Source organism: Sciurus carolinensis, chromosome 5 (assembly GCF_902686445.1).
Source record: "Sciurus carolinensis chromosome 5, mSciCar1.2, whole genome shotgun sequence".
Lineage (NCBI taxonomy): Eukaryota > Metazoa > Chordata > Mammalia > Rodentia > Sciuridae > Sciurus > Sciurus carolinensis.
Genome location: NC_062217.1, coordinates 124,780,245 through 124,807,328, shown reverse-complemented (window position 1 = coordinate 124,807,328; position 27,084 = coordinate 124,780,245). Strand labels below are relative to the sequence as shown.

General features: G+C 43.2%; 1 protein-coding gene across 4 annotated transcripts; it reads right to left on the bottom strand.

Annotated features, from left to right (window-relative positions):
* Positions 1-12: 12 nt before the first annotated feature.
* Sec24c (SEC24 homolog C, COPII coat complex component) lies at positions 13-25,417 on the bottom strand. 4 transcript variants are annotated; one of them, XM_047552950.1, is made up of 25 exons: positions 25,195-25,331; positions 23,088-23,287; positions 19,424-19,559; positions 12,488-12,660; positions 11,905-12,276; positions 11,116-11,252; positions 9,619-9,687; positions 8,182-8,293; positions 7,814-7,941; positions 6,522-6,660; positions 6,207-6,322; positions 5,915-6,039; positions 5,586-5,777; positions 5,304-5,397; positions 4,963-5,079; positions 4,097-4,267; positions 3,486-3,582; positions 3,239-3,384; positions 2,914-3,052; positions 2,647-2,765; positions 2,370-2,549; positions 1,902-2,093; positions 1,578-1,667; positions 1,097-1,247; positions 13-480 (listed from the first exon to the last, which is right to left on the bottom strand). In XM_047552950.1, exons 2-24 carry the CDS (start codon positions 23,257-23,259, stop codon positions 1,107-1,109), a joined length of 3,357 nt encoding a protein of 1,118 aa, XP_047408906.1. In that variant the 5' UTR covers positions 23,260-23,287; positions 25,195-25,331; the 3' UTR covers positions 13-480; positions 1,097-1,106. The 4 variants fall into 4 exon arrangements, with proteins under 4 accessions (XP_047408906.1, XP_047408905.1, XP_047408908.1 ...); XM_047552949.1 differs by having other exon boundaries at positions 13-1,247; XM_047552952.1 differs by lacking the exon at positions 23,088-23,287 and having other exon boundaries at positions 13-1,247; positions 25,195-25,417.
* Positions 25,418-27,084: the final 1,667 nt, after the last annotated feature.

The window sequence follows — 27,084 nt, the reverse complement described above, 5'->3', positions numbered from 1 at the left end:
TAAAGATGAGGCTACTGGTTACATCTTATTTTATTTCTTTACAAATTAAAGATGCATTGAAAAATAAACCAATGAAGAGAAATGAGAGGTCCAGAGCAGGGGCCATCCCAGGCTGGGAGCAGGCAAGCTTGGCTACCCTCAATCCTAGCCCTTGTCCTGCCCCAGTCAGTTGGGGTTGGAAGATAACTGTCAGCCACTCAGTCAATACCAAAGCCCAAGTGGTGTCCTGGTGAAAGAGCACAGGGCTCCTGCCACCTGTCTCTCCCCAACAACCCTTGGCGTGAAGAAGCGGCGTTGCCAGTGGAAGCTGAGTGGGATGTGGGCTGGCTCTGTGAGGTATTGCAAGTTGATGATCAGGCTCCCTACAGAACCATCCAGTGTTGACGCCTCTCCAGCTGGAAAGGAGGCTGGTACCTCTCCCAGGTGATAATATATCTCACAACTCAATCTCCAGGTTTATTCATCTCTGACAGCGTGCCTCTATCCACGAAGTAATCACCGGTCATTGCAAGGGAGAGAACAGGAACAGCGGAAGCAGAGAAAGCTAATCAACCACCCTCAGTGTGATTTGGCTGCTGACCTCCAGGCCCAAGAAGGACCAACCACTTTTCTCTCCACCACCTGTGGTCTGTACCCCAGCTCTTGTGCACCTGTATGTGTTATCCCTAATATAGGAAGTTGATGGCACTGAGCTGAATTAGCCACCCCTGGAGTAATCTGGGATCCCCACTCCTTCCTGCCTGCCCCTCTCCTCTGAGAGGCTGGTCCAAAGGGACATAAAATATTGCCAGGGTCTGGGTGCCTCCAAACCCCCAACACCAAATCATATACAGTAAAATGAGAAACTACATTCATTAGGACAGGATTAGCAGGAAAAGGAGGATAGAGTGAGGTGATAGGGGCACCTTCCACCAGCAGGACATGACAGAGTGGTAGGATACTTGAGCCCAGAAAGAAGGTGCCTCCTTATATCTCCCCCTCCACCCCAAAGAGACTGAGGTCAGCTTACATGACTTATAAGATATGGAACTGTCCCAATTTCTCTGCCATCCTGGGATACTTTCTGGAAGCTGGCCTGGGACCCTATGCCATTTACCCATTTGCTTTTAGCTCAGTAGCTGCCGAATCTCCTTGTGCATATGACAGAGAAAGTCCACATAGGATGCTCCCCCGCTCAGGCTCTTGTCTTCCACCAGAAAGTGCTTGAACAGCATCTCCAGCTTATCCTCTTGCTTCACCACGATAAGCTATGGCCAAAATGCAGGGTCATGAGGAAGGGCCAAAGAGAATGAAGCATGCCTAGAAATCTCATGACGTACTCCCCACCCCACTTCCAGGTGAGAACTTGACAAGAAATTCAGGGTTTAACCAGGTATGGTGGATCAAGCCTATAATCCATCTACTTGGGAGGCTTAGGCAGGAGGATCTCCAAGTTCACAATGCAAGCCTCAGTAACAATGAGACCCTCAAAACAAAAAATAAAACAGGCTAGAGATGCAGTTCAGTAGTAGAGCTCCCCAGGTGCAATCCCTAATATCACAAAGAATTTAAAAATACAGGGTTCAGAGCAGTGTTACCTTCATGTACCGCGATCTCTGTGCCCTTAAGCTATCAATGAGGCCTCGAACCTTCTTGGACAGTGGATTATCCAGAACTGGCAGAACACTCTGGAACACAAAAGTCATTCCTCCTTATGATGAAGTACTCTGAATTCAGTCAAGAAGGGGGGGCAACACAGATTTATGCATCAACTGAAAGCCTAAGTGAAGAATGACAATACCCTCCCTTCCCTCTAAGTGTTCCCTGTTATGTAAGGGGCCCAGCACACTAACTTTATTGGCTCCCACTCACACCATGAAGTATACTTCCACACCCACAGTCTACTTGACTCCTGTCCTCACCAAGCCACTGGTGATCTGACTGAAGGAAGGGACGTTGAAAAGGCTCTGGACAACACCCTGTTGGACACTGGCTCCCACCCAGAGGAAGAGGTTGAGCCCATTCTCCAACAAATATATATCCCCATTGCTTAGACGTTCTTCAGATGCCCGAATTGCTGGTGGTTCAGTGGTACTCTCAATGGGAGACTTTGTCTAGACAAAGGAAGGGAGAAAAAGATTACCAAGGACCATACTACATGCCTGCCCACCACACACACACACACACACACACACACACACACAAACTCACAAAGAAAAATCCCAGACACCACCCATTCTGGGTTTCTGTAATTCTCTCAGTGTGAAATGTCCATAAAAACAAATTTCTTAGTGTCAAAGAGAGATGCTGTTGCTCTCCCACCCACATTTCCTCCTTCTAGGAGGCCCTTTTCTGAGTGCCATGTCCCACACCCCAACTCTCAATCGCACCAATGGCAGGAGACGAGGATAGAAGAAGACATTGGTCTCAGCCACATCCATAGAGGTAACCAGCTGTCGAACATAGGCACGGTCATCAGTTGTGACTTCAGCTCCAGGTTGCAGGACATCACTCTTCAACACACAGTTCAGGTAAACTGGGAGTAGCTTCATGCACTCAGGAAGGATCAACTGAGGAGTTATTGAAATAAAATCAGTGATTATGAGAAATCCCTCCTAAGTGCTAAACTTTGTCCCAAGAACCCCTCCACTGACACATCTTCCCCACCTGTCCTGCAGAGGAGGGGCTGGCACAATTCTTTCTGTAACAGGCTAGGATCTGGGCACACTGGGTGATAAGAGTGTCACGCACAGTCTTCACAGGGCTGTTCAGGACACCCCGGTATGCTGGGTGGGGAAGTGGGAATAGCAGTTACTGGTCAGCCACATCATATGAGCCTTCACACCATCAGACCTACCCAGGAATGTTGAATTGTTGACCATCCTGGGCCTTTCTCTCAGCCCAAATCCCACCCTGCCCTGTGCCTATCCTCACCAAACTTTGCCATGTAGTTGATAAGTGTGTCAGTCTCACAGTTCCGATACAGATCAGCTAGCAGGGTGCAGCAGTTCAGTGCCAGGTTGTGGATGCGGAGCCGACGCTGCCCTGCACAGCTGGTATAAAGCAGAGCACACTAGAGGAAGAGAGACAGGGTACACTCACATCCCTCCCTCACAAAAGTCCTCTGAAAAATTTGTCCTTTTACTACATTATTAAACTAGAGGAAAGGCATAAACCAACCCTCTCCCAGCCTCTTCTTCCAATTCAGCCTGCTCCTCACCTAGCACTTCCTCCCTAGCCCCTGCCTCCCGCCTGCCACCTGCAGGAGTGCTCCACTCTCTTCATTAAGCCGATCATCATGCTTGAACTCCACAGTCACTGTCTTGTCCCCATCCAGTCCAGCCAGCTCCACATCTGTTGTGTTGCTCATGTAGAATGCTCCAAAGAAATCTACAGCACGGATACCTGAAGCCACACAGAGTCAGGGTCATGACTAAAGGTGTAACAGGTACCACATGCTTTCCTCTCAGATTTAACCCCCCAAGTGCTCTTCAACCAGGACTGACCAGTGCTTGTCCGGACCCGCATCACAGCATCAAAGCCAACAACCTTCTGTACATCACGACGCAGGTCACTCAGGAACCGTTCCTGATCATTCTCCACCTGCAGTCATCCATGCCCAGAGTCATATCACTAGTCACATAACTTACCCTGCAGTCAGTTTCCCTGAACCCCTCCCCCTCCACAAGCCTGCTTAATTGTAATAGCAATAACAGTGAAGATGATCAACAATGGTATTGATGGTATTTTTAAGCACTGACTATATGCCAGGTACCACACAAAATGCTTTACACACAATTATTTAATTCTATAAACAAATCCTAATTAATAAGTAATGAAACCTTATTTTATAGATGAAAGAACAAAAGAAGGGATAATAAATTTTTTCCTAGGTAACAGTGCTAATATGTGGTGGGACTAGAGTGTCAACCTGACACTCTAGTGCAGTCCTGACAGCAATGCCCTTGCTCCTAACCATCATACTCTCAGAGCTCCCTTCTTTACACTCCTTTAACACAATTCCTATTAATGAATCAGTGGTTTAGAAGCCACTCCATATGTAAGCAATCATTCCAAGACCTGCTGTCACCTGCCACCCAGAATCCCACACCATTACCTGAAAGCAAGCGTATTTGTAGACAGAGCCACCAGTGAGCTGGGGCACAACAGAGAGCGTGGCCACATCCACATACTGGTTAGGGAAGAGAAAGAGGTCTACACAGCAGCCTTGGGCCACACACTCTTTGGCCAGAGTCTGATAGGCACCTGTCTGGGGCTGGAACAGAGTCTGGGGAGGAGCAGAAAACATGTTCAGATTTCTCAGTTCTTCCCTATTTAAGGGAATACATGTACCATGGGATACTTTAATACTTGTAAGACTTTCAATCTACTGCCTAGGAATTTACAATAGTAGTACAAAGTTCTCTTTTTAAAAAAAGAAAAAGCCAGGCACAGTGGTATTTGCCTGAAATCCCAACAACTCAGAAGAGACAGGAAGATCACAAGTCAAGGCAGCCTTGCAACTTAACAAGATCCTGTCTCAAAAATAAAAAAATTATAAAATGGCTGAGAGCCGTCTTGTTGGACCATGCCTGTAATACCAGCAACTTGGGAGGCTGAGTTAGGAGGATCGCAAGTTCAAAGCCAGTGAGTTCAACTTAACGAAGCCCTGTGTCAAAATAAAAAATTAAAAGGACTAGAGATGTAGCTCAGTGGTAAAATGTCCTTGAGTTCAACCCCCAGTACCACCAAAAAAAAAAAAAAGTCCACAAGGGGCTTTGGGCTGGGATAGGGTATAAACATGTGGGAATAGTGGAATAGACTGGCAAGGCCCTGGGTTCAATCTCCAGTCACACACACACACACACACACACACACACACACACACACAAAAAAAAAAAAAAAAAAAAAAGAGAGACATTGGGAAGAGTTACCACCTTTCCCTCTACTGAAAAGTACCCCCACCACCTTCCAGTCCCACACCTTCTCTTTGTCTGTGTTGATCAATTTCCTGTCATCTCTGTTCTTCAGCTTCCCTGGAGCCTCTGCAATGGGTAAGGATGTATGGAACAGAAACAGCTTCCCTGCACACTCAGCAGCCTAGGAAAGAAGACAGCACTACTTTTTCATTTTTTATTCATTTATTCCTTCCCTTGTCATTTTTTAAGCACCAACTACGTCAGAAAGGCTGATTTGCTGGACAGTCACCAATCACTGAAGAAATGGAAGCTGTATCCCAGAGGGTAAGATGTTTAGAGGAATATAAGGCAGAGAAAAGAATGAAAAAGCAAGGTAGAGGAGGTTATCAGGGACTCCAGTATTACCTTCAAAGCCTCCATCCCAGCCTGGATAACTGGTGCAAATACTGTCTCTGTCTCTCTTGTGTCTGCGAACATTTCTGGAATCTGATCCAATAAGCTAAAGAGATAGGTGATGGGAAATAACCAAAATTTCTATTGAGATTTCATATCTTTGGTTTTTAATTCCCTGAAGAATCATTTGGCCCCCAGACTCTGATAACTCCTGAAGCCACAGCCCCTGTCCACCTACTGACCCCAACTCCCTGGCTTTCCCTATTCTCTTCACCCCCACAATCTGGCTCTTACCTGGTGATGACTGCCCGAGACTCATTGACATTGACTAGGAAGCCATCCAGGAGTGGCACAAACATGTCAGCCACATCAGATACAACCATCATCTGTGGTTGGGCCAATGAACTCTTCACATTGTAGAAATGAAGCACCTTATTGTAGGTGACAAAGCCAACGCGGATTGCTGATTCTTCTGCCCCGCCCTCCCTGTGGATGACATTTGTTACCCAGACTTGCCACCTTCTCCACCACCCACAACTTCATGGAATCAGGACCCATCTGCTCAGTCAACCCAGAAAACCCACCATTCACTAAAGTAAGCACCTCAGCTCCATTACTCTCACCTAGGTAGGTAGTCTAACAGTGACTTGAGCTCCTCACAGAGGAGCCTAACAAGACCAGTCCTGATGGCATTGTAGGAGACATCAATCATGAAGATGAAGGCAGGAGGGCTGGGAAACTTATTATTCTGCAAAGGAAGGAAATGGGGAGAGAAGGGTATGGTAAGGAGGCCAGTTGACCAGAAAGCAGTCAGCATCAAAAGTGACACCAAAGGGGTAAGGGAAATGACAACAGCAATTCTGAGCTGTCTCATTATCCTCCACCCATTACTCCTCCCCTGCTACCTTCCCTCACCTTGCAGTAATCTACAGTGGCCAAGAATTCATAAGAGCCCAGAGATAGCTCAGGACGGTCATAAGCATCCACACGTTTGCCGGTATGATCCAGATGTTGAAAATACTGGGGGGGAACTGTGGGGAGTATGCAGTGTGTTACTCAAAGGTCCACTCTCAAACTTAGTACATCTGGCGCTAGCTGAGTTGCCCCCTATCACTCCAATGTCCCATATCCCCACATGTGCCCTACTTCCCCAGCTCCTGAAAAATTAGAAAGAGAATGATGAGATGCAATCAACACTTTCCCCCTGAATCCCAGCCTCCAAGAACATACCATCATTGATACAGCTGCAAAAGCAGCATTGGAAGCGCCTCCCTCCCTCGATGAACTGCATGAAGGGGCACATGTATGCTTTACAGCGATTGCAGCGTAAAGGGCCAGATTCCCCATGGTCCACAACATATGGTGAAGCCTAAGGAGCAAAGAGGAGGGGCTCAGACATGGAGGGAAGCTATGATGGGTTCAGACATGTGGCAACAGATGAGGAGGAAGAATCTGGAAGGAGAAGGGGCATGGCTCAGATATTTTTCCTGGGGAAGAAGTAGAGTGGAAAGGAATGAGGACAAATGATTGACGGTACTAATCACAGGAAAATGTCCCTGAGAGTTTAAATTTCATAGTTCTCTCTTCTTATTCCCCATTTCAGAATTAATTTTTCTTTGGAAAAAAAAAAGAAAAGGAATGTACAATTAATCATAGCAAGCCAAGAGCTACCACAAACATGTGAGGAGAAAGCCAAAGATTATCCAAGATTGTTATTTCTGGTCCTATCTTCATTCTTTTCCACTCCTGCCCTAGGGATCTCGACTCCTGCTTCCATCCCTAAGTATCTATAACACTTCTCTCCTTTCACCCAGAGTAGAATTCTGATACCTACTGATGTCCCAGGCAGATGTCACCCAAGAGATAACAGATCAGTGTCCAACCATTCCCACTGGGACCCAGAAAAAGAGAAGAGAAAAACAAAGGAAGACAGAGAAGGAAGCAGACTATAAACTGAGCCTTGAGCTTCCAGTTCTGAGAATTCTAAAGTTAGATAAGTAAAGAATGAACATGAGGTATCTATCAAGGCCTAGAAGTGGAGCTGCTTAGCTCTTTTTTATCATGCTGGTTCCAGGTACTGGAGTGATAGATTAGGGCCCAAGTCAGGTAAGAGATGGAATACTGGATCCTAATGTACCTGTCTCTCACATACTGTGTTATATACCTTGGGTGACAGGCCAGCCTATAAAGAAAAAAATAGAATTATGTGCTTCTCATTATATGGAGATGATCATTCGATGAGAGGTTCCTACAGCCAGATGTCTTCAGCCTACAAGTTGGCCCTGCCTCTTTTCATATTGTTTGTTTCTCCCACAAACCCTGGTCTACATGGCAATTTCTCAAACTTGTGCTATCATCCACATCATTCTCTCTAGGCATAAGCTCTGGGAAAGAAAGCTATTAAAGATACTGCCCCTCCAGTAGGACCAAGATTCTATCATGACAGTCAGAATCACATCTAGGAAGAAGCCTTATTCCCCCTCCTTCCCTTTCATTATATTCTAGCCCCTTCTCTGACTTACCTCCTCTGGGGGCAGCCTTGCCAGTGGCTTGATGACAGCTGCCAGGGGCACCTGAGCCTGCTTTGCCATGTCAGATGTGCAAGGGATATTATAGGATGTGCATCGGATGTATCGGGGACTTGCATTCCCTGAAGGAGGAGGTAGATGGCCTCAGGTGAGTCATATTACAAAATCCCTCCAGATACCAGCTCTCCATTGATAATTCACCCCATCACCTCCACGAACGCCAGAACTAAAGGTGGCTTTTTCCCTACCAGAAGGACTTGGTTGGGGGGACTGGTCTCTGTTCAAGATAGATAAAAGCTCCATTTACAAGCTGATAACCTTGGACAAAAGGCCCCCAAAGGAAGGAGATAACACCTTCTCACCTTGGTCTTTCACCAGGAAGTTGGTGGTGACTAAAGGTGGCACCTGGCCCCGTACACCAGTAACAAATGGCTCTGAACCCCGGTTGTTCCTGTCATCTTCAATGACCTGAATCTGCAGGGAAGAAGTGAAATGAGTGAAATTATAGAAGAAAATGAAGTGCCAGGTCCCAGAGTACTAGGAAAAAGACAGGTGAGAGCTACAGCACAGAAATTAGCAATTTGCCAAAGAACACCTCATGCACCAGGCCTGCTCTCCTGGATATCATATCAAATGCCACAATGCCAATCTTCCACTCTGTTAGCCAGCAATAAGATGCTGGGTAGGCCACACCAAAAATGAGCTTCTTGATAAATTGTCCCTGGCCCCCAGTCAATGGTGAATACCCTCTTATTCCTCCCACTCCAGGAAAGCTCCAGCTCTGATCACAGACAATCAAACATGGTTAGATTCTACTCCCATCCCCATCAAACCTCCCCCAACCCTGATCCCCTCCCCTCAAGATACATTGAGTCAGAGCAGGAAAAAAGATGGTAGTAACCATGTAAAAATGAATCTACCTGGAATGACTCTACACTCAATGAAATTAACAAGGGACAGGGTGAGGAGAGAATTAAACATCCAGAAATGATCAGGTAAGGTGAGAAAGCAGATGCTGCCTTCCTTTCAGGTAAGCATCATAAGTATATGGGAGGATAGGATAAGTACCCAATTCGTAAAGCCCAATCCTCACCCCCATATTTTGACAAACACAGTGAAGGGGAAGAAACAAGGATATGCAAAGCTGGTAACCAGACCCTTGTGCAGGTTGGTGACCCTTGATCAGTTACTTCAAGATGAGTCTGATAAAACCAGGAAACATAAAGGGCAAATAAACTATCCCACAGCAGAAAGGGGGGAAGCTTAGAAATATAGCAAAGTCAAAGACTTGCCAGATAAGAAAGTGGCCCACATTTTCCCAAACAATCCCTTCCCCTCTAAGAAATACCAGTTTGGAATTTGATGAACCTGTAAATTAGCAGCCACCTACCCAAATGTTTCTCCACAACAGGCTATAGACCAATCAAACCCAAAATGGAAGAATATACTGCTTAACTTTGTCCTGTTCCATCACATGTCACACACAGGCTCCTGGAAGAGCCAGAAGCAGGACTGAAACCCAAGCTTAACATTCCATCTAGCTCCACCCTTACAGGCTGACCTTCTACCATCCCATACTCAAGGAACTGCTAACAGCTTGCTACCTCTTCCTTACATGGTGACTTGAGGCATGCATATCCTTCAGCTTATACAAGTAAGGATTTAGAAGGGCAAAGGAAAGAGTATGAACAGGGATGGACATGGTGGATGAGGTGAAGATGAGGTCACAGGCATGCATGGATGGCACTAACACAGGGATGACACGCGCACACACACACACACACACCCCCTGCACTTACTGGACTAGGAATGGCATCAGGATCTATTCTGTGCCTGGTTTTCTGCTGAGGAGGCAGCTCATTGAGTTGCTTTTAGTTTTAATAATAAAGGCAGCAAGGGAATACAGGGAGGGAGACAAAAGAACAAGAGGCAGATGTTACTTCTCTCAACCCTGATGAGTTAGATGTGAACAGCTGGAGCCCAAATCAGACTGCTACAGTCAGGCCCCCTCTAGATCTGAAATTCTGAGTCTCTAACCCAACAAAGAGGCCACAGTAGTTCAAACCATGATATATCAAGATAAAGATGCAAACAGGAAGCAAGCAGGGTTTACAGGGAGGGGCTGAATGGGAGAAACCTTAAGAAGAGCAATACTCCCTCCATAAGGCCAAATCCCCTATCTAAGGACTCTTCTTGTGCTGAAAGAAGCCTCCCTCACATCCAATCACACTCTTTTCCACTGTGAAGGAGGAGAAAGGTAGGAAAGCTGCTCCATCCTCCCAGGTCATCCTTAGCCAACAGGTTCCTTCACCATGGTGATTCCCCGAAGGAAGAGGGAAGAGAACAGAATGGAATATGACAATGGCTAAGCATGGTGAGGTAACTGACAGCAATGTTACAGATAGGACTATAAAGTGGTCCCTACTTGGGAATACAGATCCAGCCTCTATCCTGAATCTGATAAGGAAAGCCTGAGGATTCTGCTGATGGTTCTAAGGATGAGATTCACCCTCTTCTGGGAAAAGCAGCTTCCCCACTGAGACTTTATATACTATGTCCCTGTACACTATAGATCACTTTTCCCCATCCATACAGCAGGGGTCTATTAACCATAAGTACTGTGGGTTTCCTCGTATAACAATGTCTAAGTAGGAGCAGAGAGGAACCATTATGGCTTTTCCACTCTGAACACCTAATATCAGATAATCCCCACCTACTCTAATCATTAGGAAGAATGCTTTCCTACTAGGTCTATGGATAAGACCCAGCTACTATTCCACAGAAGAGCAAAGGTGACCATGTATGCCCAAAGTAACAGAACTCATCCTCAACCCAAAGCTACGCTGATACTGCTTTGACTTCCCTTCCTTCCCCATGTAGCTATGGAGTAAAACTGTCCTTGAAGACCTCTGGAACTTAGAAGGCACAGTGACATATGCCTATAATACCAGCAACCTGGAAGACTGAGGCAGAGGATCACAAGTTCAAAGCCAGCCTCAGCAACTTAGCAAGTCCCTGTCACAAAATAAGGGCTGGAAATGTAGCTCAGTAGAACAACAACTCTGGGTTCAATCTCCAGTATCAAAAAAAAAAAAAAAAAAAAAAAAAAGATTTCTGGAACTGCAAGTTCTACTTCAAAGAATCAAAAATCATATCTAGATTTTAGGCCTACAAGAAGATGAATGAAAAGGAAATATTATCAAAAAATGCTAGGCAAACAGGTAGGTCATCAGGTCAACCTGCTTATCTGGCAGACACAAACCCATTTCATTAGGACCATCTAAGCATCTACTTACAGGACTGGGGATGGCATCAGGGTCCAGGCGCTTAGGAGGCAGTGGTTGAGGAGGCCCAGGTTGACTGCCAAAAGTGGGTGCTCCAGGGTAGGGGCTTCCAAAATTGGGCTGAGGGCCCCGGGTTGGTCCAAAGGAACCTGAAAGACAAGGGCACAGAGTGATAAACTGAAAAATCCCCTCCCTGCTGGGTGCAGTAGTACATGCCTGTAATTCCAGAGACCTGGAAGGTTGAGGAAGGAGGATCACAAGTTCAAGGCCAGTCACAGCAACTTATGGAGGTCCTAAGCAATTTAACAAGATCCTGTCTTAAAATAAAAATAAAAAGGGCTAGGGATATACCTTAGTGGTAAAGTGCCCCCTGGGTTTAGTTCAATTCCAAGTACCAAAAGAAAAAAAAGAAAAAATCCCTTTCTTGTATCTTCTTAAGGACTCAGGGAAATGACTAGACTTTAAAAATATAGAATTATAAGAAACACTAATCCCTGGGGAAGCCATTCATGGAAAGATGACACTATCTGAACTAAAAGAAACACTAGGGCTGGGGATATAGCTCGTTGGTAGAGTGTTTGCCTTACAAGCACAAGGCCCTGGGTTCTATCCCCAGCACTGCAAAAAAAAAAGAAAAAAAGAAAAAAAAAGAAAGAAACACCAATGTCTTATAAACCTCCCATCCTAGTAATGACACTCTGAAGTAATCCATCTAGTTTATCACTTCACAAGGAATACTTAAAAAAACACCTGAAAAACTGAAGTCTTTAGCTTCTTAGATAGACCTTGAGAAAAACTCACCATTTTGTTGCAGCTGATAGCCCGGCTGCTGGGAGGAGTGCATAGGTGGCGGGGGTCCTGGGGGCCCAGTCATCTGGGGGCCAGGGGGCAGAGCTTGAGGAGGAGGTGAGGATACATGGTTGGGCTGGCTCACTGGGGGCCCCCCAAAACCCTGTCCAGGCAGGAGTGGACCAGTCATAGAAGGCATCCGAGGACCCCCTGAAGCTGGGGGTGTGAAGCTGGAGGCCAGTGGTGGGGCAGATCGCTGGGGAGGCTGGACCCCTGGATGACTTTGGGCCTGGCTAAGGGAAGGAGCCTGGCCCTGAGGATAGGCGCCATATGGACCAGAGTTAGGGAAACTTCCTGAGGCTGAGGCCAGCGATGTTGGTGGGCCTGAGAAAAAGAAGAGGTAGAGTCAGAAGCCCAGTCATTCTATATCCTAGCTCAATAAGTCACTTCCCTTTCCACAAAAGAAGCACAAGTATGACTGTCCCATCTTCTGGAGCTGAGGTACAGGAAATAAAAGGGATCCAGGCATACTCCCAGAAACTAATACCTCTGAAAAGAAAGGGACAAAAACACTCCTATGGTCACTGCTACTTACCATAACCCAGCCCTGAAGGGGGAGGGGCTGGAGCCATAGCACCACTGATCTGCATTCCAGCCAGCTGTGCAGTCACCTGTGCACTTGTCGGAGGAGGGCCATAGGGCTGAAGCACAGCTGGCTGGCTGACAACAGGGGCCAATGGGGACCCAAATGGCTGAGACCCAGGGAGTCTGTAAAAAGAAGGAAAACAGAGGTGATTGATGGGTTGGGGTACCCTTCAAAGCTGGCAGGAGCTCCATATCATTCAGGCATTCTGGCATCTTACACTGTTCCTGAGTTCTTTTATGGCTTCATACTTGTATATCTATGAGTAAATTACATTCCTGATTATCTACATTGTGATTATTTGTGACAAATCTTATTTTTCTCTAGATTGACTCCACAACATATGTTAAGCACCCTTAGGTCAAATACTATTTAATCTGCTAGTTAAATTATCACTTCCTCTGCCTCAGTCCTTTGTTGACAAACCATCTCAGTTTTGTAATCTGAACCCTGAAGAGGCTGAAAGGGAAGACACATGCATACAAGTTCTTAAGAAATGTGAAATCAAACAAATGAAATTTATTTTTCAACTTTTAAACTAGTGTATATTACTTTATCCTGGGATAGGTATTAGAAAAATCTGTAAGATCAGTTCAGTATAGAGTGGTACACACCTATAATTACAGCAACTCAGGAGGCTAAGGCAAGAGGATTGAGAGTTTGAGGCCAGCCTCATCAAGTTAAGGAGACCCTCAGCAACTTAGTAAGACCCTGTCTCAAAATAAAAACCAAAAAGGACTGGGACAAACCCAATTGGGTCTCTTTTCTTCTCACTTGAATAAATCTTACTCTTTTACTCTTAAAAAAAAAAAAAGACTGGGGCGGGGATATAGCTCAGTTGGTAGAGTGCTTGCCTTGCAAGCATCAAGGCCCTGGGTTCAAACCCCAGCACCACAAAAAAAAAAAAAAAAAAGACTGCGGATAGTTCAGTGATAAAACATCCCTGGGTTCAATCCCCATTACAAAAAAAAAAAAAAAAAAAAAAAAATCTCTGTAAGATCAGAGCAGCAGATCAGCTGAGTTTGGCATTCTATACTAATTGAGAGACTACCTGAGAACTATACCAGGAAGGGACTAGAGAAATGACATAAACTGAGTAGCTTTCCAACTGGGTCTAAAAAGCAACATCTTGTTGGTTACTTGCATGATACCAGACAGCATATTTAAATATATATTTTTTTAAATCATAGATGGGTGTGGTCATCCATGCCTGTAATCTTCACAACTCAGTAAACTGAGGCAGGAAGATCCCAAGTTCAAGGCCGACCTCAAACCTAGCTCAAGACAAAAAGCAAAAATGACGGGATAGTTCAGTGGTAAAACATGCCCACTTTCAAACCCTACTACCTAAATAAATACATTAAAAAATCATAGCTTTATGACTTATAAAGCATCTCTAGGTTCTTTAATCTAGTATGATGGCAAAATAATGACAGATAGAGCACATAGCAGTAAAAGTAAGCAGGCCAAACTAGAACTAAGCACCAGACTTGATTCCAGCTTAACAGTGAGATACAATATAAAGTACAAAATACATACCTGTATAGTTGAATAATTATAATAAAATTATACTCACATAACCAAAAAACAAATCAAAAATAGAACACACTAGCATCCAAAAGTCCTACGTGCATCTCTTCCATAAACCCTTGTCATTCTCCCAGGAGTAACTACTTTCATCACTTTCTGAAAATCATCCTCTGGCCTTTTTAGTCTATCTCCTCAAAAGTACAGTTCTGCTTTTCTTCAACCTTTTGTGAACAGAATCATTAAACACATACTCTTTGGATTTTGTGTCTTTTATTCAACCATGCTTATGAAAATGATCTATTATTTTGCCTTAGTTATACTTCACTCCCTTTCTTAATTAAATATTCCAGTAAATAAATATGCCACAATTTGCTTAAGCATTTTTTTGCTTGCCTGTTTATTTGGTGGTGCTGGGGACTGAACTCAGGATCTTATGCATGCTAGGCAAGCACTCTACCATCTGAGCTATATCCCCACTCCCTACTTAAGCATTTTATTTTTATTTTTAAACATTTTTTAGTAGTAGATGTACACAATACCATTATTTTATTTATTTATTTTTATGAGGTGCTGAGGATCGAACCCAGTGCCTCCTATGCTCTAGGTGAGCACTCTACCACTAAGCCACAACCCCAGCCCAAGCATTTTAATGTAGACAGATTTTAGAGATTTTCTTTCTTTCTTTTCCTTTTTTTTTTTTTTTTGTGGTACTTGACATTAATCCCAGGGCCTTCATCATGCTAGGCACTAGGCAAGTGCACTGAGCTATAATTCCAGTTCTCTTTTAATTTTGAGACAGGGTATTACTAAATTCCCAAATTGGTCTTGGACTTATAATCCTTCTGCCTCAGCCTCCAGAATTCCTGGGATTATAGGCACATGCCACTGTACCCAAGTGTTCTTTACTTTTTTCAACTGGATTGTCTTTTTCTTACTGATTAGTAGGAGTTCTTTATATATTGTAGATACTTTTTTTTTTTTTCCTGGCAGTATTAGAGATGGAATCAAGGGCCTCTGCAGGCTAGGCAACCACCCTACCTCTGAGGTATAGCCCAAGCTATCTGTATATTATATGTACATATCTTTTACCTTTCTACAACTTGCCTTTCCAATGTACTTTCCCCTCAACCTCTCCCTCTCTGAGTATTCTCATCAGTACAAACATACTAACATCTCAAAAAAATAACCAACTCTGCTGGAGGTGCAGCTCAGTGGTAGTGTGCCTGCCTGGTATGTGCAAGGTTGTAGGTTCAATCTTAGCCAGACCCTGCTCAAGAAAACAAACAAGCTGGAGCACACCGGTAATCCCAGTGACTCAGCAATTTAGTGAGGTTCTAAACCAAATAAAATAAAAATAAAAAATAAAAAAGAGCTGGGAGTGTAACTCAGTGGTGAAGCATCCCAGAGTTAAATCCCCAGTACCCACCCCCCCACATACACACACACACACAAAAAAAAAAAACTATACTAAGTGAATTAATTCAGTTATAAATTTATCATATAGTATATAATTTTATTCCTATTAAGTACAGAATAGGGAATCTATGGAGACAGAAAGTAAAACAACAGTTGCTTAGGACTGGAGGCATAGGAGAATGGAGAAAAATCAGGGGTAGCTAGATACCTAAAGAATATGATGTTTCTTCTTTTTTTTAGTATTTTTTTTAGTTGTCAATGGGCATCTATTTATTTATATGCAGTGCTAAGGATCGGACTCAGTGCCTCATATACGCCAGGCAAGTGCTCTACCACTGAGCCACAACCCCAGACCCATGATGTTTCCTCTTGAGATAGTGAAAATGGGGGCTGGGGAGATAGCTCAGTCGGTAGAGTGCTTGCCTTGTAAGCACAAGGCCCTGGGTTCGATCCCCAGCACTCAAAAAAAAAAAAAAAAAAAAAAATTGAGATAGTGAAAATACCCTAAAACCAAATGTAATAATAATTAGTTGCAATATATTAAAACCCACTGAACTGTACACTTCAAATAGGTGAACTGCATGATATGTCGATAAAACTATTCAAAAAATCCAACCAAATAATCTCGCATTCCCCTTATACTTTTGTTCCCCTTTTAGCTAAGCATTACAAAAGAATTCATCTATGCTACCTGTACTTCTTCAATTTATTTTTTCCCTTTAAAGGCCCTTCTTTCTAGGTTCATTTTTTAATTTTTATTCTAAGTCTCTCACCTAGTAATTTGCTTGTCTGTTTATTGGTACTGGAAATTGAATCCAGGTGCATTTAACCAGTGAGCCACATCCCATCCCCAACCCCATTTTATTTTTATTTTGAGACAGGGTCCCACCAAGTTTCTGAGGCTGTCCTCAAACTTGCAATCTCCCAGCCTCAGCCTCTCTAGTCGCTGAGATTACAGGTGGACACCACCACACACAGTTCCCTAGCAGTTTTTCAACCAAGTCTGACATTGTCAACTCAATTTGAAAATATCTTTACCTGCCCTCTCTTGATAAGGTACATAATTCAAAGTTGACAATTATTTTCCCTTAATGTTTTCAAGGTATTATTCTATCTGCTGTCCCCTATTACTTTTTACTGACTCTAATCAATTGCCTTTCCTCCTCTGAGAAGTCCTTTTGGCCTCGGTTGGGGAAGTATGGTTGTTTGCATTAGCTTCTGGAAGTACTTCATCAATATTATAATCCAAGATCAAAAATTTTAAACAAACTATCAGGGTATAACCATAATTTCTATACCTTTAAATGTTCAATTTAATGATTTTTAGTAAATCTGTAGTTATGCAAAGTCCAAACAGAATCCAATTTTAGAACATTTTTATTACCCCAAAAGGTTCCTGCATGTCCATTTGCAGTCCCAAGACTTTTCTTCCCCTACTCATCAACAGCCCACCTGAGAAAAACAGGGCTCCCTATTATCTTCTTCTGCCAGTGTACAGACTTTTTTCCTAGTCTAACTGTTCACTGAAGGTAGAGCCCAAACACAAACTACCTAAATAAGATCTCAATTCCAAATGGCCTCTCAGGAAAGTCTTAGAACTCCTTTCTCATCCCCAGCACCTGCTTAAATTTAAATCCCTGGATTCTCAAGATCATAATTTTCACTCAAGCTACAGGCAGCCATAGAGTCAAGTTACACTGATGTTCAGTCTTCACTTGGTTTTGGGAACTTGAGTATTTCATTTTCTAAAAACTGATCTATGAACTTGAAAAAAATTGGTTTTCAGAACTGGGAATTGAACTCAGGGGTGCTCTAAAACTATCAGTCTATGCTACGTCCCCAACCCTTTTTCTTTCCTTTTCTTTTTTTTCTTTTTTTTTTTTTTGTTGTTGTTGTTGTTTCGTTTGATTTTGAGACATGGTCTTGTCAAGTTGCCCAGACTGGCCTCAAACTTGGAATCCTTCTGCCACAGTCTCCAGAATCACTGGGATTATAGGTTTACACCACCACACCCCTCAAAATAAAAATTTTTTGTTATTTCTATTTTTTTTCTCCTTTCTAAGATGACCTGCAAAAGGGTTTTCAGGTTATAGTAATCTACTGCCTGATTGAAATTCTTTGACCCACTTCAACTAGGCAATTTTCTTCAACTTTGCTGAAATTGCATTTATCAATGATGTTGACCTTGTCAAATCACATTATTCAATTCTTAGCCCTCATCTTACCTTTCTGCCGCAATTGACAAAGCTGATTCTTCTAACGCCTTCTGGAAATACTCTCTTTACCTGGTTTCAAGACACCACATTCTCTCCTGGCTTATCTCCTACCTCATTACTGCTGCTCCCTCTCTTGTTTTTGGCAGTACTGACAATCAAACCCAGGGCCTTGACCATGCTATAGACAAGTGCTCTACCACTGAGCTACATCCCCAGCTCCCTTCTTATTATATTTTTGTTTTCTTGGTTAGTTTCTGTGGTGCTGGGGTTCAAAGCCAGGGCATTGCAGAGGCTACCACTGACCTAAATCCCTAGCCTACAGACTGACCTTCTTGCTTTTCATCATGGCCACCAGGTAACTTCTACCTCAGAGTCTCTGCACTTGTTTTTCCAAGACACTCTTCCCCCAGATCTTTGCATGGCTCACTTCATCACTTCACTGAAATCTCAAATTAGTTCACAGAAACTTTCTTTTAACCAGAATTTTTTTTTTTTTTTTAAACTGGGGAACTGAACCCAGAGGTGCTTTACCACTGAACTACATTCCCAGTCCTTTTTAAATTTTTTATTTTGAGACAGGGTCTTGCTAGATTGCTCAGGCCCTCACTAAATTGCTGAGGCTAGCCTCGAATTTGTGATATTCGTGCCTCAGCCTCCTGAATCACTGAAATTACAGGCATGCAGCACCATACCCAGTTTGACCAGCATATTTAAAACAGTTCCCAGCCCAGAATGGTGACACATGCCTATAATCCCAGCAGCTGGAAAGGTTGAGGTAGGAGAATCGCAAGTTCAAAGGCAGCCTCAACAATTTAGCAAATCCTAAGCAATCTGGCAAAACCCTGTCTCAAAATTTAAAAAAAAAAAAATTTTTTTAAAGGGTTGGGAATGTGGCTCAGTGGTTAAATACCCCTGGGTTCAATCCCCAGTACAAAACAAAAAAGGCCCCTATCTTCTCAATCACCCACTATATCCTTACCCTATTTTATATCTTTTAATATATTCATTACCTGGTATTGTCTATGTATCCCACTTGTTTGCCATGTCCAGGTTTATGTTCAATGTTTAAAATGCACATTCTGAGTTGGGCGCAGTGGCACACACCTGTAATCCCAGCTGCTTGGGCAGCTGAGGCAGGAGGATGGCGAGTTCAAAGCCAGTCTTGGCAAAAGTGAGGCACTAAGCAGCTCAGTGAGACCCTGTCTCTAAATAAACACAAAACAGGGCTGGGGATGTGGCTCAGTGGTTGAATGACCCTGAGTTCAATCCCCACTACCAAAAAAAAAAGAACGACTGTTCAATAATACACAGGGGTAGACATCTGCAACACCTGTAACTGGGAATAACAAAACTCAAAGGGTAGAGGGAAGAGAAAAAGGGATATATGAGAAAAGTAAAATGGGATCTATGAGAAAGGCAAAAGAAAAAAGGAAAGAAATTTTTATTTTTTTTTGTGGGGGTGTACCAGGGATCGAACTCGGGGCAATCGACCACTAAGCCACATTCCCAGCCCTAGTTTGTATTTTATTTAAAGACAGGGTCTCGCTGAGTTGCTCATCAGCTTCTGCTGATGCTGGCTTTGAACTTGTCATCCTCCTGCCTCCCACATCGCTAGGATTATAGGCGTGTACCACAGCGCCCGGCTAAAAGAAAAGAAATAGATCCTCCTATATTTCTAACCTTTCCACTTTCATCAGACCATTTGTAGGTTAACCCATGTACATACCTTTGCATCTGAACAGTGGAGCTTGGACCATTCTGTACATCACCTTGGCCAAACTGGCCATATGCAGCCTGGCCACATGGGGACTGTGCTGTAGAGACTGGAGGTGCCCCTGAGGAGGGTGGGGCTCTTGACACACCTGAGGGTAAAGGACAGAAACTAAATGATTGGGAAATAACTTTCTCCTCCTCCCTGAGTCAGGAATGCAAAGCAAGAATCAATAAGCTCAGACCATCACTGATCCAATACTACAAATGCACAGTGAAAAGGACACCATCAACATGCAACTCTAAACCAGGCTCATGGCACACACCTATAATCCCAGCTATTCAGGAGGCTGAGGCAGGAGGTTTGCAAGTTTAAGGCAAGCCTCCATAACTTAGCAAGACATTGTCTCAAAAAATAAAAAGGACTAGGGGGGCTGGGGATATAGCTCAGTTGGTAGAGTGCTTGCCTCGCAAGCCTAAGGCCCTGGGTTCGAATCTTCAGCACCGCAAAAATAAAAAAAAGGACTAGGGATGTAGCTCAGTGGTAGAACAACCCTAGGTTCAATCCCCAGGACTACCAAACAAACAAAAAAGCATGCAACTCCAGCTATGGCAGTATTCTGAACATGGATGCCCAACAGGAAGCTTGTACTCTGCTTGACAGATAAACTAGGGTGAAGCTGTAGTCAGAGCTAAAAAAAATGTAGGGCCTTCCTATGATTACTATACTCACGCACTCAAACCAGGCCAACCTAATGTTCTCTTTTTGGTACTGGGGATTAAACCCAGGGACACTTAACCATTGAACCACATTCCCAGCTAGTTTTATTTTGAGACAAGTTCCCACTAAATTGCTTAGGGCCTCACTAAGTTGCGGAGGTTTGCTTTGAACTTATGATCCTCCTGTTCAGCCTCCCAAGTTGCTGGGAATACAGGCATGTGCCACCGCACCCGGCCTACTGTTCTTACCCTAGACAAAAAGTAAACTGTTAGAAGAAAAACATCTTACTCTAGAACTCAAAAGTTAAGCATGTATGAGCAAGGAGGTACAGAAGATAACCAAGTAATACACTTAAATAGGCTGTAAACAAAAGCATGTTTTTCTTTTTCCTTTCTTTCTTTCTTTTTTTTTTTCAGTGCTGGAGATGGAACCCAGGACCCTAATCCACACTAGGCAAGTGCTCTACCACTGAGTTATATCCTTGCCTCAAAAAAGGCACCTCTTAATGAGACTATTCTATCACCCTCTTCTTCATATACTTTACTTATCCTAATCATATCCTTTTCATTCACTTCTCAGTATAGAAGCTTCCATTAGCACAAGGTTCAGGATTGTGTTCACAGGTCAAAGACCTTGTCCCTGCCCAAGGGTTTAGTCAGGACAGTTGGCCTCTCCTCCCATTAGTGCTGCCACATATGTCATTACAAAAGCAGAACTCTATCCTTCCAACAGAGCTGCTGTCAAAACTACTTCTACTATGCTTAGCCATCTTTCCAATATGAAATGCAGATACCAGGATCAGTTACTTGGCAAATCACTTCTGAAATGTTGCTGATCCCTGGATAAACAATTTATTTTTCCTTTGGCTCTGCTCTTGGTAGAGATTAGACATTATAGAACCAGCCTACATGCTTAATTGATTAATGGAACTTGCTCACTAAGTTTTCCTCTCAATAACAAGGCTACCTCTTGAGAGAATGCCAAACTTCACTTTGACAAGTTAGAAGCAAAGGGAGACTATGTCCAGTCAAATTCCCAACCAAGAATAAGGCTCTTCTAAGCAACTGGGACCTAGCTATGTGTGGTGGTGCACACCTATAATCTCAATAACTCAGGAGCCTGAAGCAAGAGGTTGGAGGTCAACCTGGGCAACTAGTAAGACCCTGTCTTAAAATAATAATTTTTAAAAAAGGGCTGGAAATGTGGCTCAATGGTAGGGCACCCTTGGGTTCAATTCCCAGTACTGAAAACAAAAATTTAGTTCTAATTTTACTACTTCAGATTCTTTGCCTCAGTATGATTAAAATGGTAATACTTGCTGGGCGTGGTGGCACACGCCTACAATCCCAGTGGCTCAGGAGACTGAGACAGGAGGATGGTGCCAGCCTCAGAAAAGCAAGGCACTAAGCAACTCAGTGAGACCCTGTCTCTAAATAAAACAAAATAGGGCTGGGGATGTGGCTCAGTGGTCGAGTGCCCCTGCGTTCAATCCCTGGTACCAAAAGAAAAAAGGGAAAAAAAAAGGCAATACTTGATTTATTTTCCAAATCTTACCTAAGCCTCCTTGATGCCTTGTTGTTTTTCCACATACCTTCATGGAATATACTTCCTCAAAAAGAAAAAATAGGGCCAGGCATGGTAGTATTCGCCTGTAATCTTAGCAACTTGGGAGGTTCAGGCAGGAGAATCACAAGTTCAAGACCAGCCTCAACAACTTAGCATGGGACCCTAAGCAACTTAGCAATACTCTGTCTCAAAATAAAATTTTAAAAAGGGGTTTGGGGATGTGTGTCAGTGGTGAAGCATACCTGGGTTCAATCCCTGGTACTAAAAATCAAACAAATATTTTGTTATATCTTAAGTCCTCAGTTAACCTAACCATAGATCTACCTTCCAAAAGGCCCTCTGGATTATCTGTAGAGTACCTGCTGTTCTTCTTGAAAAAGGAATATAACTATATTAAATATATTAAATATAAGTATATTTAATATAAAATTAAAAAGAAAAATAATATAAAAACCAATTATTGGGGACTGGGGGACATATCTCAGTGGTACAGCATGTGCTTAGATCCTGGATTTGATCCCAGCACTTCAAAACAAACACTAAATCTAATACAGGACCAAATTTCTCTTATTTCCCTTATGTTATAGAATATCTAAGAAACAGAAGAAACTCAAGCTAATAAAAAGGAATGGCATTAGAAGAAAGATAGTTCCTGCACCAAAAATCGGACACAAAAATAATACCACTTTTCATTCTAGATTCATTTGTACACAGACTTGAGCCAGAGTCATTTATAAACAGAACCATCAGTCCAAAAAAACCCACAAAAATCAGAAAATAAAACAAAACAAAAAAACACTCTCCCTCTAGCTCTCTCTATGTATATATAGGTGAATATGAGGAATTAGTGATTTCAGGGAGTTTTAAGTCAACAGGCTCTGGAGGATCTGTAACCATATCCCTTTCATTTAGCTCTTTTTGTTTTGTTTTTTTGTAGTACTGCAGATTGAATCCAGAGCCTCACACATGCTACCAAGCACTCTATCACTGAGCTACATCCCTAGTCCTTTATATTTTGAGACAGTCTTACTAAGTTGCCCAAGCTGGCCTCAAACTTATGATCCTCCTGTTTTATCCTCCTGAGTTGTTGGGATTACAGACATTGTGCCACTAAGCCCAGCTCCATTTAGCTCTTAACAATGCATCCAAGAGAGGCCATTCAGGAAGTGAGCTGACACTGAACCTGGAAGATGTACTCCCACTAGATGTCTGAAGGTGGAAACAGTCACCCATCTAAAAACAGGGGAAGATAAACTGCTTTCAGTTTCATGAAGCCCATTTCATGTTCCTCAATCCCAGTCACCCAAACACCCTAGGCAACTTTGTGAGTGATACAATCCAACCTAAAGTTGCTAAGTCCTCTGCTTAGCTCAAAAGAAACTTGGAAACATACCTTGGGGAAGAGTTTGCTGATAGCCTGGCACCGGGCCATTATAGGTTCCATAGGGAGTTGGGGGTGCTGTGGTCCCTGGTTGCCCACCATAACTGGACTGGTGATACCCTGGATAGATGGGCTGGGGCTGCCCAAATGGCGGCACAGGTGGAGCTGACTGGTTCACATTCATTATGAAAGCATCCCCAACTTAGACTCACCTATCATATGAGAGACAAAAGAGAAATTAGTCAAAACAAACTCCTGAAAGAAAGAGCAACTATTCAGTAGGAAGTAGAGATAAAAAGGAATTGACCATCAGGCAGTGATCAGCTGGACCTCAGTAATTTTCTGTCCCAGTCAATACCCAGCTTCTCCTCAAAGCAAGAACTGTTACTGTGAACCCCATGCTTCCTATTCCAAAAGGGTTACATTTCAAGGTCAGACAAACCCATCAGAATGGAGCAGCAGCCTCCATTCCCCAGTGGTATTTCTAGATTTCTAGTGTCTAGTCATACAAGGAGTCCTTTGGCTGAGGAACTACTATAATGTTACAGGTAAATGAAACAATGTTTCCACTTTCCATTCATTCTTTTCAGCACCTACTCATCAATTCATTCAACAAATACTAAGTACCCTCTAATGTGCTAGTCATTTTTAAAAAATATATACTACATATATTACTTACATATTATATATAATATATACAATACATATAATATATATATTATTTATTTATTTATTTATTTATTTATTTATTTATTTATATGCAGTGCTGAGGATTGAACCCAGGGCCTCACACATGTCAAGCAAGTGCTCTATCACTGAGCCACAACCCCAGCCCAAGTCATTTTTAATCTAACCTGGTGCCTAAAGTCTAAAACACATCAACTAAAATTCCTCCCCCTCAAAAGACAAACTTTAGAGTAACTGATTTAGAGAAATGACATTCTTTGGCTAATCTGCAGTAATCCAAATGCTACTCCAACCCCAGATTTCCCACTAAAAAAGCGCATGGACCTTGGAACTAAAGCATTAAAATCACCTAACTTAAAGAACACCTGAAAACTCTAGCAAGGTAACAGATTAGAACTGAGTTCAGTCAGGCACAAGAATATCTTCACATAATCAAGAGAAACGGTTCAAGGATTGGTGGCAATGTAAGATTTCATGAAAAATATCAAGCAGAGGTCTATGAGTATTCTGAATCCCAATGCACTCTCCAACTCTCCTGTTTCTGCTCTCCTTATGTGCTTGTTATGAACACAGGCCCCTATCAAAATTACTACAATCTTGTCCAGCAACAGAGGGATGAATTAAAGGGCCTTTCGAGGGTTCTTCCAAGAAGAGGACTATCTGATCTCATCTACTCTAAATGGCCTTAACTTTCTAATTATAGGCAGAGGGGCCCAGGACGCAGGAGACCTCACAGGTATTTCAGTGGAACAATGGGACTGTCCCCTTTGCTAGGAAAGGCCATCTTAACTACAGAAAAGTTGAGCTGCTCCTGGACTAGAATTCTAAATTCAAAGCCATCTTGGGAGCTGGCCTTCCAAATCTGAAATCTTGCACAGGTCACTGACACTAAGCTTGAGAGATGTCCCCCTCCTTTTATCTTCCTAAAATCAGGAGGAAGTCGGAGGAATGGGGCTTGTTCTCCAGAAAACAATCTCCTCAAGCACACTCAGAAGCTTGAAGTCAACCTTCAGTCTCAACACAAGGTGGACAGTGGAGGGTGACAACCCAAGGGGGCGGGGCAAGCTTCCTAGAACTCTGAAAGTAGTCGAACTGTGGAGGCTGGGGAGCGCCAAGGATCAAGATAGTGAAGCCAAGGCAGCTTCTCGAGCCACGATGAGAGAGGTCTGGTCCCTTAAGCATTAGAGACCGAGCATCTTGCGCCCTTAGACAGGTTCGGAGCAGCAAGCGGGAGCGGGATTCCGGGCCGGGAAGCTAAGAGGGGTCTAGGACCGATACTGGGTCTTGGATGCGTGAGGTAAGGGTCTGTTCTCAGGCCCCGCCCCCAGGCTCCTCCCTCCCTTCTAAAACCGGACCCCTATCTGGCCAGTAGTACCCCTGTTTCTTCTCTGCATTCCTACCCACCACCGAACCTCCTGATGCCACTCCTCACCCGGCTCCAGATCCAGGTTCGACTTCGTTCCTAACGTCAAGGCTCCCAGGCTCCACTTCCGGTTCCGAGGGGGGGGGGGGCGTCGTTTTCGCCCCAGGAAGTCCCGCCCCCACGCTCCAGGGCCGAACCACTCCTTCTGCCACGTCGGCATTAGGCAGGCATTTAGGAACCCGGATGCCGCGCGGGCGCTTTACTTTTCTCTCTCATCATGTCTGCCTCCGCGAAGTCTCCGCTGAGTTTTATGAATTTTGGTTTTGTTTTTTCAGATGTCCTAGTCACTTTATAGTCTCACCAACTGAGATGCGATTGAGAAGGCTGGGTCGAACTATCTTTAGTAACGCTCCTTCAATCAGTGACGTATTAGTGACCTCTGATCTAAACTTGTAGCCACTTCCTGCTGACCCTTGACCCCATTGATTTCCGTCCGCTAGGTTGCTCTCGCCGACCTTTACTCAAGCTGTGGTGGTGGAAGTAAAACATAATAACTCTGCTCCCAGGCTACGTGTATGAGTTCGAGTTCAGGCTCTGCAGCTCACTAACTAGTAACTTACCTGTTTCTGTTTCTTGCCTCGATAGAATGGAAATAATAACCACCTAAAAGATTGGTGAGAGAAAGAACTTAGGTTTCATAGGATGTCTGGTATTACAAGAGCTCAGGAATGGCCAGTTATTGACCATTTTTGTACAGTGCTTTCCTTTTGGTGCAGACCTGTACCAGAGCCAAAAGATTTCCCCATTCTCTGTTGAAAGAGCTACAGTTTCAATAATCTTTGTCCCATTTGATGAAGAATTGTAGTTAACTTGTAGTATGTTTCAATATACCCTTAATTATTTCAATACTATTTAATAATTTTTTGATCACTGCTGTGAACCAACCCATGTTCTAGGTTCTGCATATATAATAGTAAAAAAGTTCTTGCTCTGAGTTTGGGATGTAGCGCAGTGATAGACTGCTTGCCTAGCATGCACTAGAGCCTAGGTTCCATCTCCAACACTGAAAAAAAGTTCTTGCTTTCATTTAAAATTTTTTTCTAATTGTAAGTGGACACAATACCTTTATTTTATTTTATTTTTACGTGGTGCTGAGGATCGAACACCAGTGCCTCACACATGGTAGGCAAGCACTCTACACTGAGCTACAACCACAGCCCATCTTGCTTTCATATCTTGACAGTAGATAATTATTTTGAGGCACACATGCTCATTCATTGAAAAAAGTTGCACTTCAGTCTGTGCTGGAAATTGTATTAGGCATTGAAATACTTTACTAACCAGGCAGATGGTTCCTGTCCTCAGGATCATGTCAATAATCCTGGGATTAATAGGATCCTTATCATCTGGGAACTTGTTAGAAATGCAAATTTATGACCCACTCTAGACATATTGAGTTAAAATTTGAAGATGGGCCCTAGTAAGCTATAGTTTATGGGCCCTCCAGCTGATTCCCTTGCTCACTGAGGATTGAGAACCACTAGACTAGATGAATCATTTGACAGATTCAAGTAACATTTGTTGAGCACCTGCCCTGGACTGCGACTTTGTTAAGTATTTTCACTTGATTTATCTCACTTGTCTCATATAACAGTAGGAAAGCTACCTATGTAGCTTCTTTTTTGCTTAAAATTGCACCCCTAGTAAAAGCCTAGATTCATAGTTTCTTGAGGATAGAGCCTAATGTGTTAAATTTTATTGTTTTTTAATTTCTTCTTTTTAGATATACATAACAGTACAATATATTTTGACATATTTATATAAGCATAGAGTATATCTTATTCTAATTGGGATCATTTTATTGTTTTGTATCTTCACTTAGTGGTTCTCAGTAGAATCATCTGTGGATTTTTTTTTTTTTTTAGTAGTGGAAATTGAACCCAGGGCCTCACATGCTAG

What these genes read in the sequence shown, in the direction of transcription:
- Sec24c (XM_047552949.1), bottom strand. Translation starts at nt 23,259, where the DNA reads ATGAATGTGAACCAGTCAGCTCCACCTGTGCCGCCATTTGGGCAGCCC. An exon ending in TCAGCAAACTCTTCCCCAAG is followed by an intron (nt 19,560 to 23,087) that starts GTATGTTTCCAA and finishes CTTTACCCTCAG; the next exon opens with GTGTGTCAAGAGCCCCACCC. An exon ending in GCCCCTCCTCTGCAGGACAG is followed by an intron (nt 2,550 to 2,646) that starts GTGGGGAAGATG and finishes ATAACTCCTCAG; the next exon opens with TTGATCCTTCCTGAGTGCAT.